This window comes from Myotis daubentonii, chromosome 4, assembly GCF_963259705.1.
Source record: "Myotis daubentonii chromosome 4, mMyoDau2.1, whole genome shotgun sequence".
NCBI lineage: Eukaryota > Metazoa > Chordata > Mammalia > Chiroptera > Vespertilionidae > Myotis > Myotis daubentonii.
The window spans coordinates 78,227,841-78,247,824 of record NC_081843.1 but is presented as its reverse complement, the minus strand read 5'-3'; the positions used below and the strand labels follow the sequence as shown (position 1 = coordinate 78,247,824).

The 19,984-nt window shown below is 34.4% G+C and overlaps 1 protein-coding gene across 6 annotated transcripts in view; it reads left to right on the top strand.

Annotated features, from left to right (window-relative positions):
• The window catches only part of FCHO2 (FCH and mu domain containing endocytic adaptor 2), a 117,705-nt gene that overhangs the window by 77,343 nt on the left and 20,378 nt on the right, over positions 1–19,984 (top strand). For 5 of the 6 annotated variants that reach the window (XM_059694350.1, XM_059694353.1, XM_059694348.1 and 2 more), the window contains 8 exons: positions 2,079–2,139; positions 2,629–2,801; positions 4,513–4,524; positions 4,903–4,927; positions 6,599–6,641; positions 8,990–9,081; positions 13,841–13,944; positions 18,695–18,824. In XM_059694350.1, the coding sequence (XP_059550333.1) occupies positions 2,079–2,139; positions 2,629–2,801; positions 4,513–4,524; positions 4,903–4,927; positions 6,599–6,641; positions 8,990–9,081; positions 13,841–13,944; positions 18,695–18,824 (640 nt within the window). The remainder of the gene's footprint in view (positions 1–2,078; positions 2,140–2,628; positions 2,802–4,512; positions 4,525–4,902; positions 4,928–6,598; positions 6,642–8,989; positions 9,082–13,840; positions 13,945–18,694; positions 18,825–19,984) is intronic. The other variant, XM_059694349.1, reaches the window with a different exon arrangement.

The window sequence follows — 19,984 nt, the reverse complement described above, 5'->3', positions numbered from 1 at the left end:
ATATCTTTATCTATGTAATCTGCTCTTTATCCTATATTAGATTTTTTACTTCTAGAGTTTAATCTAGCCTGTTAACTCACTACTGGCTACATCAGAGTGTTTATTCTGCTTTTAGTTCTCCTTGATCTTGTGCTATGCCTGACTCAGATTAGCAATCCTTTATATTCCTCTTGCTGAGGTTTTAGCAAGTGATTGGAGAAAGAATGGCAAACTTTACCAATAGAAAGATGTTGGCTGCCCAATAATATCTGATATCCTGGCATTTCTTGACAGTCTCTTTTTTTCCATTTTAAAAACTTTTATTTTGAAATCGCTTCTAATTTACAAAAAAAAAAAATGCAAGACTAAAATAGTACAAAGAACACTTGTGTATCTTTAACTTTTTACTAATTTGTTTTAACATTTGCATTCTCCCCATGTATGTACATGTTTATGAATGTGAATATATTTTTCTGAAAGTAGAAATGTTCTCTTACCTAATTATAAGAGCATACTCCCTTCTGTATTCCTTCTACTCCATTGCTCTGCCTTGTAGATGACCAACTTTGTGTTTTGATTTATCCTTCCAGTGATTTAAAAAAAAAAAAAAGATTAGCTGATAGGCATGTTTTTTATTTTTCCTTTTTCTTACTTAGAAGATACTATACTATATATTCTTTCATACTTTTTTTTTTTTTAATCCTCACCCAAGGTGTGAGGATATTTTTTCTATTGATTTTTAGAGAGTGGAAGTGGGTGGGGGGAGAGAAACATCAATTGACCTGAGGGCAGGAGTGGGTGGGGTGGGGGTGAAGAGGGGGAGAAGGATGGGACCTGCAACCCACATATGTGCCCTTGACTGGAATCTAACCTGCAGCCCTCCAGTGCGCAGTCTGACACTCTGACCACTGAGCAACCATTGCCAGGGCTCTCTTTTTAAATAGCTGTATAGTACTGTTTTGTGTATGTACCACAGTTTATTCAACTATGCTTTCCAGTAATATTTGAGGTATAATCTTGATGAATAATTTTGTTGCATATGTATTTTTAAATAGTTGGGGGTGTATCTTTGGGGAAAATTCCTTGAAGTGGAATTCCTGGGTGGAAGATTAAGCACATATGTATTTTTGTTAGGTATTATTAAATTTTTCTTTATAGAGGTTGCAATACAGTAAGTACTCCATGTTGTTGATAGGTTCTGCGACCTTAAGTGAAACTATATAACTAAATCAATTTCACCATAGGCTAATTGATATAAACAAGAGTTAAGTTCCCATGGCATCTAGTCATTGTTAAAACAAAATGACCTTATTCAAGGACCTGCAGTATTTTGTATTTATAACAGTGAAGTATAAGAGTACATTTCCCCCACAGCTTTGCCAACAGTTTTGAAATTCAAAATTCAAGCTTTTGAATTTTTGCCAGTCTCATAAGAGAATAGTATTTTAATGTAGCTTTACTTTTCTTGATAGTCTTTTCTTTCTATTTTTTTGTTCTCTATTTTTCCATTAACTTAAGCTGTCAGTCCTCTGATTTAATCATTTCCCTTCCCCAGACACAGTCTTGTGCTTTTATTTTCTTACTTTGAAAATTTGGGTGAATAATGGTTGTCTACAGAACTGCTAGCATTTCTACCTGAACACCTGTTCGATTCCTTTCAGTGTTTCTCCTGTTCATTTTGCAATGCTTTTCTATTTCAGACATCTGAAGCATGGAGTGTGATTTGAAGCTAATTAAAAAGAATAATTTCCCCAGAGTATTAGAATTTTGTTAACCTATTGACATTTGATATATGATATAGCACCTCAGTAATAGTTAAGACTATTTTGCTAATCCTATATAATAAAAGCCTAATATGCAAATTGTCCTCTTGACTGGGAGTTTGACCTGGGCGCGGGGCCTGTGGCGGCAGGGGGAAGGGAGGCCCCCCTGGCTGGCGGCGACAGGCAGCCAGGGCAAGGGAGGCGCCCTGGCCGGCAGCTAGCAGCCTCTAGGGACCCTACCTGTGCATGAATTTTGTGCACTGGGCCTCTAGTCTCTAATAATATTTTTGTAGTTGGAGCCATCATTACAGAGCTTTCTTTTTCTTCTTTCCATAGAACATTCCTGATGTAGATGAAGAAGGCTATAGTATAAAACCAGAAGCAAATCAGAATGATATCCTTTTAACATGTGGATATTTTTAATGGCATATAAGTAGACAGTCAAAATAATCTATTTAATAAACAGTCTTCAAATTTTTAATTATAATAAAATGACTCCATATTCTTCATTTGACATGTTTTTTTTTTAATATATTTTATTGATTTTTTACAGAGAAGAAGGGAGAGGGATAGAAAGTCAGAAACATCAATGAGAGAGATTGATCAGCTGCCTCCTGCATGCCCCCCCAGTGGGGACGTGCCTGCAACCAAGGTACATGCCCTTGACCAGAATCGAACCCGGGACCCTTGAGTCCGCAGGCCGACGCTCTATCCACTGAGCCAAACCGGTTCGGCTTGACATGTTTTTATTAACAAAAGTTAGTTGTTATATTTCTGTTAAAGTCTATCTTATCTCAAAGGTTTTTGTTACTTTTTTAAATATGTAAACAACTGGTTTTGCATTAAGACAATTTAAAAACTAAATTTTTTAACTGATACTCACATACCAAAGAGAACCATTTCTACTCATCTAGTGATTCTGATTCTGAAGATGAAGAACCAAAGAAGTATCGGATAGAAATTAAACCTATGCATCCAAATAACTCACATCATACAATGGCTTCCTTGGATGAATTAAAAGTATCTATAGGAAATATAACGCTCTCTCCAGCAATATCTGTAAGTAAGAAAATGAGCAAGTTCATACTTAAATAGAAGTCTTTCTTTTTTAATTCCTTGTCTACCTGCATTTGGTTAATTTTAGGAATAATAAAAAGTAAAACATCATTTAGCAGTATTTAAGCATGTTGGATGAGGAAATACTTAATGTATATATTTTTTCTTTTTATTCAGCTTTATTGAGGAATATAGTCTATAATTTTTATACAGTCAAATGAACTGAGTTTGGCTTAGTTCGACTTCCTTTTGAAAGTGTATTACAAAGGAAGCAAAAATGTAGAAAATCCACTATTTCTGCCATTTGTTTTATTTTATAAATACTGCTGTATGTCTCAGGCAGAATTTTGTGAACTAGCAGTATTAATCTTTTCCTCATCGAATTTTAAAGTTTTTGTCCATGTTTTGTGAACTTTATGTGGAAGGGAATTTTGTAAAAATGAATTTAAAGATTAAACGATCTCTTTGCATTTTTTTGTCTGTCACTGAAACATTTGTTTTCTATACTTTTCATAGAAGAAAAGGGAAAGATAAGAATTTTTTTTAAAAAAGAATTTTTCGTTATAATTAATTTCTCAGTTCTAAGATATCATACCTTAATAGCTTTTGAGGGAGAAAAAAATATAATACATCTTTCCATTGATGTCTTACTCTAAATTTAAAACTGTTAAACTATGGGGGGGAAGCATGTGTTGTTGTTTTTTTAGTATATTTGTAGTTATTCATAATTGATTTTAATCTGTTCATCTTGATAATAGAATAAAAGCTCTCACTATTTCATTTTGTTATTTAATTATATATTTTAAGTAGTCTGTATGCATTCATTTGGATAAAAGTTTTTTCTCTCTCATTCACTTTTAGAATTTAATTTTAGAACCTTTTTTCCCAACAAAAAGACAGATTTCTGAAGTGAAGTTTTATTCTACCATTACTAGTGAACATTAAGATTAATGCCATGGTTAAATTATGATATATATCTGAAGTAGAAAGTGTGAAACCATTCAACATTTTTTAAAATATATTTTTATTGATTTCAGAGAGGAAGGGAGAGGGAGAGAGAGAGATAGAAACATCAATGATAAGAGAGAAGAATCATTGATCAGTGATAAGAGAGAAGAATCATTGATCAGCTGCCTCCTGCACGCCCCACACTGGGGATCCAGCCTGTAACGTAGGCATATGCCCTTGACTAGAATTGAAGCCGGGACCCTTCAGTCTGTAGGCCAACGCTCTATCCACTGAGCCAAACCGGCTAGAGCAACTATTAAAAATTTTTATTCTGTAAGAGCATAACTGATTTAAAATACATATGTAGATAAATCAAATAAAAGCCTAGAGAAATATGTATCAAAATGTTAAGCATCTATCGCTGAGTTGTGAGTTCATTGATGGTTTTAATTTACTCTTTTGTGCTCTTCTTTTATATCTGTTAAAAAACAGTGAGCACATTAATTTCATTCTCAGAAAATAATCATCATAAAGTTTTTAATTATTAATATGGTTTGTGAAAAGAAGATATTGTGAGTATATTTTTTTGCCCAGTTTGCTTATTTAGCCTAAGTATTTCCCTCTACCCCCCAAACAGTGTATGTGTTTTAAATTGTATAGGTTTCAAGTATGCTTCAGAAAGGAATAGACAAATTATTAGAGTTGGAAAACATGATTTTTAAATTCTAAAATGATTCTTTTTTTTTTTCTTTCCATGTACTACTAGAGACACAGCCCAGTAAGTGCAAGATTTTATGTTTTTATCTATTGACTTTAAAAAAAAGCACAGCACCATTGTAATGTTTGAACATTGATTTTCAAAATATGTGTTAAATTTTTTAAATTAGCAAGTCATAAGTTGTTTTAGATATTTAGTCTAATATTTAAAAATATTTTATTGAATGTTAAAAGTAAATGTATTATTTTTTTTACTACAAAACAAAAACTACTGAAAGTTTTTCTGTGTATCTTTTTATGTAAATACAGTTTACAATTGAGCAGATATACTAAAAACAACCTAAAATTTAGGTTCCCAGAATTAACATTTTACAAAATATTTCATTGCCAAATTAAATTATTTATTTAATGGCACTTGGTTTTTTCATTTCTGTTTTAGGTGCAGATGAATCGGAATTCGTCTAGTAAGTTTGACATTTTAAGTTGGTTATTTTATTTCTATTAAAATTTATCAGGCAATTTACTAAGCTTGTAGCCTTATAGCCTTATATATGTAGTTACAGAAATAGTCCTTTCTCATCATGAGCCTTCACAACAGACTAAGAGGATTCTTATAACAGAAGACAATTTATCTCTTTCAGCTTTGAGACATGTCATAAACTTTAATACCTGACTACAATGTAATTATATATATATATTATTGATTTCAGAGAGGAAGGGAGAGAGATGGAGAGATAGAAACATCAATGATGAGAGAGAATCATTGATTGTCTGACTCCTTGCACGTCCCCTACTGAGGGTGGATTGAGCCCGCAACCAGGGCATGTGCCCTTGGCCGGAATCGAACCTGGGACCCTATAGTCTTCAGGCCAACACTCTATCCACTAAGCCAAACCAACTAGGGCAATGTTTTTTAGAAATCAGCAAAGCTAGAGAGTAGCTTCTGATTAAAAATGTTAAACTGTTTAATTGGTATAACACTCCCTCTTGAGCTGGAAGGCCTTTATGAGTAATCTGTAGTTTTACCTATTTTTAAGTCAGATCACAATTGCAATTTCTATTACATGGTTTTTAGGATAGCACTTTATATTAAAAACATTTTGGGGGTGTTAATACCTTGTGCAGAATCATGCATAAAAATAAGGGTTGTGGTGAAGAGTTTGGGCAGCACAATCAAAAGCTATGCAATTTTGTAAACAATGCTTAATCAGCATCAATCCTAATAAAATTCTAGCTCAATTAAAAATACCCACTAAATTTATAATAAATACTAAACAAAAAGGATTTAAAAAAAAATGGTGAGTAACTTGATGATAGGGGATTTGAAGAAAATGAGGATAAAAGGAGACTATCGACTTAGAAAGATGAGGGCAGTTTGCAAAAAGATGGAGAACAGCAGCACAATAAGCACTTTGAGGCAAAACAAACTCTAAACTGAGCCAAATGGGGGAAGGTGGTGTGAATGGCATCACGTACAGTGAGGTGTTCCTCATGGTTTGTTGCAGTTACCCATGTCGATATAGCTTGTAATCTCCAGCTATTGCTTAATGATGCAAAACATTGAGGTGCACTGAAGGTTTCTTATGAACCAACATGACTTTTGCATTACTGATGCCTTTCCCCTATGTATTAGTTCCTTATGAAATGATTCATGTTACAAAGGTAGCAAAACTAACTGTCTTACAGAGATTTTTGCTCTAGATTGTTATACAAATTTTAATTTTTAAAAATAGGATGTTTTTCAAGAGTTGGTAACTACTTTTGGCCAGTAAAATAATTACTAATGATATTCTTAGAATTTGAAAAATGCTTTCATGATCCATCAATTAAAATTCTTGAGTGATACTTACATAAGTATTTAAACATTTGTTCTAATTTTTAAAGTTGCAGCCCATATTTTTCTTTTCAACAGCCATTTTATTTTAATAAATACGAGAAGTCAGTTGATTTGACTTGTCATTTTTTATGAAAGAGAAGAAATAAAGATTTAGCAGAAACTCTAAATCTTATTATTTTAATAGTCTTTACAGTAGAAAACTTGTTAGAGGTTTATTTTTTCTTTTTCTAATTGTTTATATTTGTTATTAATTCCAGAATTTTTAAATTGTTTATTGTAATGAGATAATTTTTAATAGGTGAAGAGTTAACAAAATCGAAATCATCTGCTTCATCCAATGAGTAAGTCCCATGTTTAAATTTTTAAAAAAATCTTTATTTTTTTTTAGAGCAATTTTAGGTTCACAGCAAAATTGAGTGAAAGGTACAGAGTTTTTGCGTATACCCTGCCCCCACATATGCTCAGCTTCCCCCATCAGAGTAGCACATTTGTTATAATTAATGAACCTACATTGACACATCATTATTACCCGAAGTCCATGGTTTACACTAAAGTTTACTCTTGGTTATACATCCTGCAAGTTTTGACAAAGGGATGATAATATGTCCACCATTGTAGTAGTAGTCAGAATAGTATGACTACCCTGAAAGTCCTCTATTTCTTCCACCTTTTTATTCTTTCCTCCCCACTACCTTTAAAGTATCCTTTGTCCTGTTTTCTAGAATTTTATTATCTCTTCAGTTTTAATTCCAGTAGGGTATTATGAATTACCCTGTTTCCTAAGCTGTCAGATGCCATGTGGAGTTTTTCATTGTTTTAATTATTTCCCATTTGACAGTATTTTTTAAAATAATGTAAAAAATCCATTCAACTGTATTTTGCCTTGATGGCTTTATTGCTTCTAAATAATTGATAGTATTCCAAGTTCATACATACCTGTATTTCAACTAGTTATTCTCATGAAAAATTTCTTACTTTTTCCCTTCAATTTTGGCTGTGACCTTGTAAAACAGACTGTATACTGCATGAGCTTCAGAGTGAGGAAGTGTCTCAAGTTGAAAAAGGAGAGGCTAGAAGGAATGTTGCCAGCTGTTAAAAAGAAAAAATAATTTAAGCCAATGTGGTGGCATGGGTCTTTTTTCACTTCTGTATCTATCAATAAAAATACTTTGTTTTAATGTTTTCTGCATGATTAAAAGTTAAATAATAAATGGATAGTTTAAAATTATACTTTTCAAGCTAAGCACTAGTTTTATAAGTTTTTAAACTCTGTTTTTAGGAATCATATGCAATTGTAATTCTAGGCTTTATCATGCAAGATGTAGTGTGTCCATGTAGGTGCATGTTGAGATACAAGATATGTGGCTATAGATCATTGTAACGTTTTTATTATGTAGTGGATATGTTTTCTAAGATTTTAAAAGATATTTAAGAAAATAATGGCAGTTTGATGCATTAAAATATTGTTTTATTACTCTTTTTTTTACACTTTAAATACATACAATTTTAATGTCAAGTGTACCTCAATAAAGCTGGAAAAAATTTAAAAAGGAGATAGTGGCTAAGGTGGGCTGCTTCGACTAGAGGCTATCCTATCCTATATATAATAAAAGGCTAATATGCAAATCGACCGAATGGCAGAACAACCGGTCGCTATGATGTGCACTGACCACCAGGGGCAGATGCTCAAAGCTGGAGCTTCCTCCTGGTGGTCAGTGTTGCTCCCACAGGGGGTGCACCACTCAGCCAGAAACTGGGCTCACGGCTGGTGAGCATAGTGGGGAATGGGCCTAAGCTGTCAGTCGGAGATCCCCCTGCGAGAGGGCGCAGGCTGGGCTGAGGGGACCCCCCAACCCCGAGTGCCTGAATTTCATGCACCAGGCTTCTAGTATTTATATAAAAGTTTGTATTAAAGTAAAGAGCCAGGTGTTGAATCCAGAGAGTAACCAGTACAGTGCATTGATTCCAAGAGGTCAGTGGAAGAAAACTTTGGTTATGCAGCACATAGGTTTTTGAAACTAGAATGTTGATTTCCTTGATGATTTTGTCATTGGCTTGGTTATGTCTCAGAAAGGCAGGTCTGCCCCAGATACTTCACCAGACTGCTTTAGTGTCTCAGGCAGTGGCTTGTCCAAGGAGAAACCCTGCCCTTGCATGAGCTACTGCAGTGATAAGATCTTTGAAGTTTATATCAAGTGTTGGGTTTACTTAATGTACATGAGCAATACTTTTTAAAAAACCCTTTCCTCTTTTTCTTTGAAAATAAAGTATGATCTTACAAAATTTCTAATTTCATATCACTTAAGACCTGGCATTGTTATAGAATTAAGTAGCTGTGTGTACTTAAGCAGCTTGTTTAGAGACTCCATGCTGCTTTTTTCATTTGTAAAGCTGAAATCATTATATCCATTCTGACAGCCCCTAAGATTGTTAAGAGTATAACAAGGTGCAGTTGGTGGGGATTAATCTTCTATCTCTTCCTATCATCTTTACACAATAGATCCTGCTTATAATGGTTAACAAATTGGTTTATTACATTTTTTAAGTTTCTTCACATATTCCAGTGGCAGAACATTCAACTTTTTAATCATATATGTTGAACTATTATAATTCTGCAAAATGATAGTGACTAAATTTTATATTAATAAAATATTCCTTTATTAAAATCTTTATTTTAAAAATATGGTAGGAAAGGAACCAGTGATTTACTTGCTTGGGATCCCCTGTTTGGTGGACTTTCTCTTGATTCATCTTCAGCTTCACTAACTTCATCATCATCAGGTAAATATATATATACATACATATATATTTTAAACTGAGGAATTCAGTAGTTTTTCTAATTGATTTATTCATTATGTATCGTTATACTTAATGATTAAAAATGTTTTAACTTGTCCTCAGATCATATTGCCAGATAAAAGTGATTTTATACTGGTTTTATTAACTTAAAGAGCCTATGGCTTAAACCATAAAAATTTAACATATAAATGGGAAAAAACCTGTTGTTTATTTGTAGGCATCAAATAATCTTATTGCTTATAGATAAAATCCAGTTGTATAGATATGCATAAATGTAAACCAGTGCTTTCTTGATGGACATTTACATTAGATCGAATTTTCTAATATTATGAACATTCATGAATATAACAAGTTTGGTGCACATGTCTCATAATATCCTTATAATTTTTCAATATAAGATCTATGAGTTACAAGGTATGCTCATTAATACTTATTGCCAAACTGCTTTCCAGAAAGGTTTTAGCAATTCCCAAGTCTGAAAGGACTTGATGAATGCTTTTTAATTGTTTTGGCAAGAATATGTTAAGTTTCTCTTTTCTTCAAAATATAAAATCTCATTTGCCAATACTCAAAGCAGGCATCAAAAAACGCATCCTATATAATAAAAGCCTAAGTGTCCGGTCGTCCATTCAACCAATCAAAGCGCAGTATGCTAATGATATGCTAAGGCCGCTCAACCGCTCACTATGGCGTGTACTGACCACCAGGGGACAGTTGACCAGTTGCTATGATGTGCACTGACCACCAGGGGGCAGACGCTCCCCCAGGAGGTTAGCTTGCTGCTGGGGTCTGGCCAATCGGAACAGAACAAGATAGGCTGGACACGCCCTGGAGCCCTCCTGTGAGTCCTCTCCTGCTGGCCAACCTCCCACGTCCCTCCCTGGCCCTGATCATGCACTGGTGGGGTCCCTTGGCCTGGCTTGTGCCCTCTTGCAATCCAGGACCCCTCGGGGGATGTTGGAGAGCTGGTTTTGGCCCGATCCTGCAGGCCAGGCTGAGGGGGACCCCCCCCCCCGTGCACGAATTCATGCACCGGGCCTCTAGTGTTAAATAAAATCACTGCTTGTTCAAAGCAAGGAAATAACATTTCTCTAAGTTGATCTTCAATCTTCTCTAGGATTTTAGAAATGCCATACATATAGTATTGGGGGTTAAGGGAGTGCTGGAACGGTGGGAAAGAACTTGAATCAATTGAGATTCTGCTATCTCACTCTGCTAGGAGTTACATATGTGTTATTTCACTTCATTAACTGCTGCATGAAGTTTTTATTCCCATTTTATAATATTAGGAACTTCTCTAAGATTATATAACTAGGAAATGATGAAGCATAGATTCAGACCTGGGTCTTACAAATTCTAAAGTCTTCTGCACTCTGGCATTATTAACAAAACAATAAGCCTTGTTGAAACATTTTACTATTGATAATAAAACATCTTAATATTAACAATAAAACAAACACTAGTATTTAAAATTAGACTGTTTAGAAATGAATATTTATTAAAAAAAACATTTTTGTTGATTTCAGAGAGGGAAAGATAGAAACATCAGTGATGAGAATCATTGATCAGCTGTCTCCTGCATGCCCCCTACTGGGGATTGAGCCCACAACCGCATCCGGGCATGTGCCCTGACCGGAACTCTTGGTTCTTGGGTTGATGTTGGCTTAACCTACTGAGCTAGACAGGCCAGGCTAGAAACTAATATTTTAAAATAAATTTTTAGATTGTGTTTTAGGCAACCTGAACCTGAAACAATTTGGAATTTGAAGGGAAAGTGATCTGTATCTAATATTTGTAAAACAGCAAGAGATAGTCAATGGAGAGTTGAACATACTCTGAAGTGTCATTATATCCTTTCTGAATGGGCATTTGTTACTAATTAGTTTTCTAAAAATAAGCCTACTAATAGCTTGTATAAAGAAACTAAAATCGTACAGGAAAACTGAAGTTGTCGTTAGGTCTCTTTTTTGGTTAGTGATAATGTCAGAATGGTGTTTTGTATTTAGAATGAAGAGGGTCCTAAGCAGTGTTTTTCAATTTTTTAAATATTCTTTTATAAATTATTTTTTCAAATCTTTGATAAAAATATTTACATTGGTATCCCAGAGGCTTTAGTTATGTATGTAACTCTGCCCTTTGTTTCTCACAATTTTCTTTAGCAGTCTCTTCATTTTCAAAAAAAGCTCTTTCCTCTTGCTACCTGTCTAAAGAATGTTTTGCCCCTATCACTTTCAATTTCAGGTAAAAAGGTATCATTTGATATTTAGTAGCTAGGATATGATAAAGCACTTACTAACCTTTGATTAGTTTTAAAATTAACTTTGGTATGTATTTTTAACCTTCCTATATAGTCTGAAAAATAATGTCACAAATTACTTCGCCCTTCAAAGAATATTAGTGATATTGATAGAGATAATTATTATTTCACAGTAATTAACAGCACCACCAGAGAGCACATATAAGTTTCCTTTTGCTTCATGGTCACAAAATCAGTGATTTCCTTTATTGATGAAGGTGTTACAAGTTCATCTCTCCAGTGTAGCTCAGACAGCATTCCAGAGATTGCATTGGAAAGCTGAACATCCCTTTGGGTTTCCTGATGCTTTGGATGAGAGATCTTCCAACACCCGCATCTCTGAAGATCAAAGTGGCCCTTGCCATAATGTCACATGTCCTGAAAATTACTGACAGAAGAAGCTAACAGTGTTGCTGATTTTTCTTTTGCATCTTCATCATTGCTTCTCGAGTCTAGATTAGTATTTTCTTTATTTATGTAAAGAATGGTATGGGAAACATGCCTTGTCTATTCTCTTTAGGAATTATCAGAGGGTAGGTTAGCTCCTATCTGCTGTTACTATCCTTCTTATTTACAGGCCACTTCTTATTTCTTCATATACTGTGTCTAATATGGGTATTTCTTGGAAGTGAGCTTCACCATCAACAACACCACTACTCCTACCAAAAATCCACAATTAAGACTCGTAAGCTTGTAAACAATTATAGTAATCTCCTTCAAAGGCTTCTGGAAGCAGTATCTAATTGGCATATGCAGGTAGATTCATTTATAATTAATAGATTCATTTATAAACAGTTGTGTTAGTTTTATTGGCTTTCCTCAAACAGCAATTTTTGATTATTTGAAGAAGCTGAACTTAACACTTCTACTAGGCTTAGTTTTGAGTCAGTCTGAATGCCATTTGGAGAAGCAAATGAAGTTTCAGATGTAAATGTCTGTTATGTTAGCCTCTCACACGTTTGAAATAACTTGAGTATTGGCCGAGTGCTGGTTTCATTAATAATGAACATGTCTTTAAAGCAAATGTGTCATAGCACAGGGAAGAGATATGGTCTCAGGTTAGTGCACATTTCTTCCAGTGTATAGCTTAAAGTAGGAGTGCAGCATGAAAGAACTGCTGCTGACTGGAAAAAGGCAGCAGCCTTAGAAACTAACGATTTCTTACCAGCTTTCTACTGTTTTTCTTCAAGCAACCTAAAAGATGCCTATATATGTTATCCCTTCATATGATATGATTAGATAGCCCCACTGCATTTACTCTCTGCCCTGTCAACTATCTTTTTTCTTTAGGTTGCTTCTTACCACCTCCATGTTCTTCCCCTATTCCTCCACTGCTGACCAAGGGCCTCAGCTTTACCTGTTGTTTCCCCATGTAGCCTTAGACCATTTCACATATTTTTAACTTTACACATCTGTAAACTTATAAAACTTACTGAAATATATTTCTTCCCATCCATATTATATTCTCCAGTTTCTGAATTATGTTACTTTTGATAATGTATACTTGAATTCCATTCATTAATTTCTACCCTGATGAGTTATTTTTAATTAGGAATATGGAGGTTAATATTTGATTTATAAAATTTCAAAATTTGCAACTGGCATTGAAAAACAGTAAACATTAAATTTATGTAGGATTTAGGGAAGGTTAGATTATTTTCAATACTTAACAAAAATGAATTAGAATGATTTAGGGAAATTTTATTTTATTTATTTTTAAATGTATTTTTATTGATTTTAAAGAGGAAGGGAGAGGGAGAGAAAGATAGAAACATCAATGATGAGAGAAAATCATTGATCGGCTGCCTCCTGCACACCCCCTACTGGGGACTGAACCTGCAACCCGGGCATGTGCCCTTGATCGGAATCAAACCCAGGACCCTTCAGTCCGCAGGCCAACACTCTATCCATTGAGCCAAACTGGCTAGGGCAATTTTTAAAATAAAGATAAATTTAATACTTTTATCACAAAAAATGTTACAATGTGGTTCAATTTAAAAGTCAAATTACAGTTTTAAAGGTAAGTGTTTGATTTAGAGTTCATGTTCCTATTTTGAAGGTATTGTTTCAAAGGCTTGGTCTTTCATTACTGTCTGTAAAGTAGGTGTATGGGCAATAAACTAAAGACCTTAGGCCTTAAATTGTTTGTTTACATCAGCTAATAACTGTATAAATAATTGAAACAGGAATATAACTTATGTGTGTCAGTTTTCTTGAAAATTTAATGATTTTTTTCCAGGAATAATATTGGTAGTTTCCAAAAGAGTGTATTTCATTGATAGGGTCTCAGTTTTTCACCAAGTATCTTTAAAAAAAAAACCCCAAAAAAAAACCTCTTTAAAAATGAACTTTGAATCCTAACAGTTCTCTATAATAGAATGTCTTTTTATGTCAGGATTGCTACATACTAATAATTTTCTTCAAATTTTCTTTTCCCCCCACCAGCCAGGCCCACAACTCCTCTTTCTGTAGGCACCATTGTCCCACCTCCAAGGCCTGCTTCCAGACCAAAGCTTACTTCAGGCAAACTCAGTGGGATTAATGAAATAGTATGTACTCAGGTGTTTCTCTTTTTTAAAAAACTGTAACTGTTTTGATTTAAGATGCAAATGATATCTTTCTTTATGTCCCCTTTACAGTTAAATGCTTGGAATTTTCTACTGGAGTTTTCAAAGTATAGAAGGGTTTTCCCAAACAACAGTTCCTTCATTCCCCCATCTTACCTCATTATCATACCTGTGGAGCCAGACATTGTTTAAGACAAAAAAGATTTTCTGAGAAAGTTGGCACATTATAACAGTACTATTCAGTACCCATTGTTTCACAGCTGAGAAGCAGTTTTTATATAATTCTCCTTGGTTCTTAGGCCTTAGAAGTATATTGCCAGGAAAGTCCTAGAGGGCATCTAGTTCAGCTTTCTTTATTTTGTATAAAAGGATACTACTTCACATCACTTAATTGACTTCTTTATATTAAATACATATTGCTGTAAAAGAAGAAAAGGAAAAAAAGCATTGGTTGTCAAAAGTTGTCAGATAGTGAAAGAAATTTTATGGGGTCTAGTCAGAGTGAGGCTCTCCCAAATCAGTCTTTTTGCCTCTGATCTAATTGCCAGATTTAATTTCTGAAAGTCAAGCTTAATCTTTTTCTCCTGATACACATATCCAGTGTTTCATGTGATTGAATATTTTAGCTGCATGTACAAGGCTTTTGATGAACTGCCTGTATTACCAGATGAACTGTCCAACTTTCTCTTCTTTGCAGCCTATGTTCCAGCCACTTAAAACTTTCCACTGTTCCCCAAACACACATGCTCTTTTATACATCCATGTCTTATTATGCCACCTGTATCTGAAATGCCCCTCAGTTTTCTTTTAGATCCTGTTAAATATCACCATGTAGATAAAACCCTCTTTGATCATTACTTCTCCCCCACTGGATTTAATCATTCTCTTCCTCATACTCATATTTTGCTTATGTTTCTCTTAGTGCACAAATCACATTGTATTTCTCTCCCTCCCCCTAATGAGCCATACTTTCTTTGTGTGTGCCCCCATTACTGGACTGTGCCATATTTAATTTCATATCCTTAATACTTTGCATAATGCCTGGCCTATTACGAAATATTTCATGACTAAATGAAAAGGCTTGAGCACCAAGCGTTGAAATGGTGACATCTTTCTTTTACAACCCTATTCCCAATGAACAGACTCAGTGGAAGTGAAATGAAGGACTAAATATCAGCTGCTAAAGAGATGGTATTATTTAAGTAATACAAAAATTGTTAATAACATGGATGTTTTCCTGCTTACAAGAGCAGTGCCTGATCATGTTGTAAAATTTGGAAAATAGAGAAAACACAAAGAACAAAAAAATTCCTTCTATATTTACCACTCAAAAGAGTAACTGCTGTATATATATATATATATATATATGTGTGTGTGTGTGTGTGTGTGTGTGTGTGTGTGTGTGTGTGTGTGTATGTATATGTATATATGTATGTGTATGTATATGTATATATGTTTATGTATATATGTATATATATATATGCTTTCATAATTTTTTGAATGCATAGGTACTTAAATATTCAGAGGTAGTAAAATATAGTTGTTAAAAGCACAACTTTATCAGCCATTAACTACCTGAGCAACAGTAGGTAGGTTACTTATTTGGAATCTGTTTCACTATTGGTAAAATGAGTATAACGATAATAGGTTGTTGTGATACTATATGTAAAACACCTAAGAACATTGTCAAGTGCATTAATTGCTCAAAAAATTATGAGTATATGTGGATATTTTTCTTCACTTGAAAATATTTTGGGAATTCTATATCATGAATTATATAGAATTAAAGTGGTAGAATTCTTTGTTAAGTAATCTTAATGTTGTTAAGTCTATTAAATAAGTAAAAGACTTTAGTAGTTGAATCCTTCACTCTCTGCCTCGGCCTTGAGAGCTTTCTAGAAACCACTCTCTAAGGGACCCAGGGAGCACCATTTGAACTGGCTACATAGCATAATGCTCTATCTTAGACACTACTGCCAGCATTACATTTCCAAAAAAATTTTAGGAATTTGACATTTAGTTTATTTCCAAGTTTCCATGATAAACAGTGTCTTAATGAATGTTCTTATGTTTACTTCTTTGCAGACATTATTTCATTAAAAATTTAAAGAGTGAAATCCATGAAGTAAATGGAATGCATATTTTTTTTTACAATATATTTTATTGATTTTTTACAGAGAGGAAGGGAGAGAGATAGTCAGAAACATCGATGAGAGAGAAACATCGATCAGCCGCCTCCTGCACATCCCCCACTGGAGATGTGCTCGCAACCCAGGTACATGCCCTTGACTGGAATCGAACCTGGGACCTTTCAGTTCACAGACCGACGCTCTATCCACTGAGCCAAACCGGTTTCGGCTGGAATGCACATTTTTAAGACTCTTGATGATTGTTGCTGTATTCCCCATTTGAAAGGTTATGCTGATTTGAATTCTCTTCAGTTGTACATTGGAGTGCCTATTATCTTGCATGCTTGTATGTGCACTTTTGTCAGAAGGTCTATAACATCTTCCCCACGCCCCTTCAGAGAGCCCTCATTGATCTAGAGCAGTGGTTCTCAAAGTGTGGTCCCAAGACCAGCAGCAGCATTAGCATCTCTTGGGAACTTGTTAGAAATTCACTTTCTCTGGCTTCACCCCAGACAAATCAGCAATTCTGGGGAGTGGCCTAGCAATTGTGTTTTCATAAGCTCTCCAAGTGATTCTGATGCATGCTAATGTTTGAGAAGCAGTGCTGTCCAAATAAAAATATAATGCAAGCATATATAATTTCAAATGTTCTAGTAGCCACATAAAGAAGTAAAAACTTTAAAATGTTTTTATTTCATATAAAAATATCAATTTAACATGTAATCAATATAAAAGTTATTGAGTGTTTACATTCTTTTTGTGAATGTACTAAGTTCAAATCCCATTATGTATTTTATAGTTGCAACTCATCTCAAATTTGGACTTGCCAAATTTAAGTGCTAGACAGTGATGCTCTAAAACAAGCAAAACCCACTTGAGCTGTTTTTGCCTCTTCTTAAAAACTTGTAGTAAAAGGCACATTCTAAATTAGAGAATTGCAGCCACATTATAGAGGCCATGTTGCCACAGGAGAATTGTCCTTCACAGTAGTTGATTTCCAGACTTTCCTAAGCTTGTTAGTTTCACATCAACTGTTGAATTTAATATTTTATTTGGTCTCAATACCTTGCAGTACCCCAATCTGAATACAAAATACTAAGATTTTAAGAATAGTTAAGTGGGGGTTTACTAATTGTAAAACACTGGTCAGTACTTTCTAATTTTCATGAAAGTTATATCTGTAAATTTATATTCATGGAATGAAGAGTTGACTAATTTTAGTGTATGAATGTTTATAGGGTTTATTTGTTTTTCTTTTACCTTTCTTATTTTTTTAATAATGTTTTATTTTTCTATTAGAGTTGAGGTACAGTATAGTTTCAGGTGCATAACCCAGTGATTGGACATTTATATAACTTACAAAGTGATCATCCCGATAAATCTAGTACCATCTAACACCATACATGTAGTCAATTATAATATTATTGACTGTATTTCCTATACTGTACTTTACATCCCCATGACTATTCTGTACCTGCTAATTTGTACTTTTTTTTTTCTATTCTGATTGTTGGAAGTATTACCTATGTCCCCATTATCCTCCATTGTCCTCTCCAAGCCTATCCCCTGCCTTTTGTTTACCAAATTCCTCAAATAACTAAAGACAGAAACAGCGTCTTGTTCACTGCTTCGTATATAGTAACTAATCCATGGCCTGATACATAGTAGGCACTAAATAAATATTGTATTTGCTTAATTCTTTTATAAATAGGAAAACGTTATTTTTAAGTAAGCTAAATATACCTTATTTTAAAAAGTGGTAACACCTCAGGAAGTATTGCTAATGTATTATTGGAACAATTAGGAATTTGGGAGGGAAAAATTCATTTACCCTGGTAAAAGATAAATGAATTAGAACAGTGTTTTTTATATTTGTTTTTATGTTAAACTAGAAAAGTGGGAAGACAGTAAAATGAAGATTTTCTCAAACCTCTGTATGGTGGTAACTTTCTCAATGAGGAAGTGTTAAAACGAATTATAAAGGAAAATGTGGAGATTTGTAAAAACTAAAAATAAAGGGCAAACTAAAAATAAAGGGCAAACAATGGGTTAGTGAAAGCTCAGGTAATACTAAGTCCTCCCAAAACTAAATCAGACAGTGCTAATATATACAACTCATAAAAGTGGAAATGCCAATTTTTTTTAATCTATCAAATTGGCTAAAAGTTAAATTATTTTCTTCTTCTCCTAAGGCCTGTCTATTCATTGTTGGCCAGGGTGCAGGGAAATATTGTCTTGTATTTATAAAGTGGTAAAGTCAGTAAACCTTTTGGGAAGCAGTTTGGCAGTAAGTGTGGAAAGTCTTCATACTGTTTAGTCATTTGACTTCTGAGATTCTATCTTAAGCATACTTTTTGAAATACGGAAAATGTTTTATGTACAAAGATTCTCTTGACAGCATTATTTTAAAATAACCTTTTCAGCTTTTAATACAGCCTCAAAAATTATTTGATCTATGCATCTCTAATTTTGAGTTACAAGAAATTCACATTATAAATTTGTTTTAAGTATATTAAAATGAAATATACCTGATACCTAATAATCTTTTTCTGATAATGGAGGAATTGTCTTACCATTTTGATAAATAACTCTTTGTTTTTAAGCCCAGGCCATTCAGCCCACCTGTAACTTCCAATACCAGCCCACCTCCTGCTGCTCCTTTAGCCCGGGCAGAAAGTTCTTCCTCTATCTCATCTTCTGCTTCATTGAGTGCTGCCAATACTCCCACAGTAGGTAAGGGATTATCATGGATTACATGTGAGAGCTGGCATCCAAAGTATGATCAGGCTGAGGGTTTGTTGTTGTTTGCTTAATGGGCTGGTGATGACTTTGACGTTAGAAATTTGTGTTTCCTGGAAACACACCTGGCATTATCAAACTAGTCACATTTTTCTTTTCTTATTCATAGTTTATGTTATCTAAATAGGAGAATTTTAACCATGGTTAACACTGTTAATGCATCAAATTTACCTAAAACGAATACAAAATAACACTGAATATAAACTGTAATTGAAAAAAAAAAAAAGCAAATTTATAAACTAACCAATATAAATACTGTAGTTGAGGGCAAAATATAATGTAGCCCTTTCTACTGTGAATTGATACTTGCATTCTTAAGGAAGTTTGTATTTTAAAAACAATTCAATGAAAAAAAAGGTAGGGGGGAGTTTATGTTTGCAATGAATAATTTTTTTTTACAAGAATTTAAATTACAAAGATTTAAAAGTAGGTATTAAGGCATAGCCATACAAACCTAAACCTCACTGAACAAATTCAGTGGTACATTTAAATGTTGTTCAATAGTGATTTATTATACCTTTATCACCCACTGTTAGTACAATAAATAAAGCATAAAGCCTCTTAAATACAGGAGCTGTGTTTTGGGAGTAACAACTTCTCATCAAAGTTATAACTGTTCCTATTGCTGCTGCTTCTAAGTAATAATGGGTTTATCCTTGATAATGTATATCTCTGATTTATACTAACTGAACATAATTCAGTAGTGCTCAAAGTGTGGTCCTTGGACCTGCAGCATCTGACTGCATCACTTGGAAACTTAATAGAAACTAAAGGCCCAGTGCACTGATTCGTGCACCGGTGGGTTCCCTCAGCCTGGCCTGCGCCCTCTCGCAATCCAGGACCCCTTGGGGGATGTAGTAGTGCACAAAGCAGCAGGCCAGGGAAGAACCCGATCCCGGCTCTGCTGCGCCTGCTGCCACAGCTTGGTAGCACTGCTGTGGAGGCGGGAGAGGCTCACGCCTCTGCAGCTGCATCACCAGCCCTTAGCCCGGTGTCTAGCACCCATCAATCAGCTGAGTGGCACTCCCGCACACTGACCACCAGGGGGCAGCTCCTGCGTTGAGCGTCTGCCCCCTGGTGGTCAGTGCATGTCA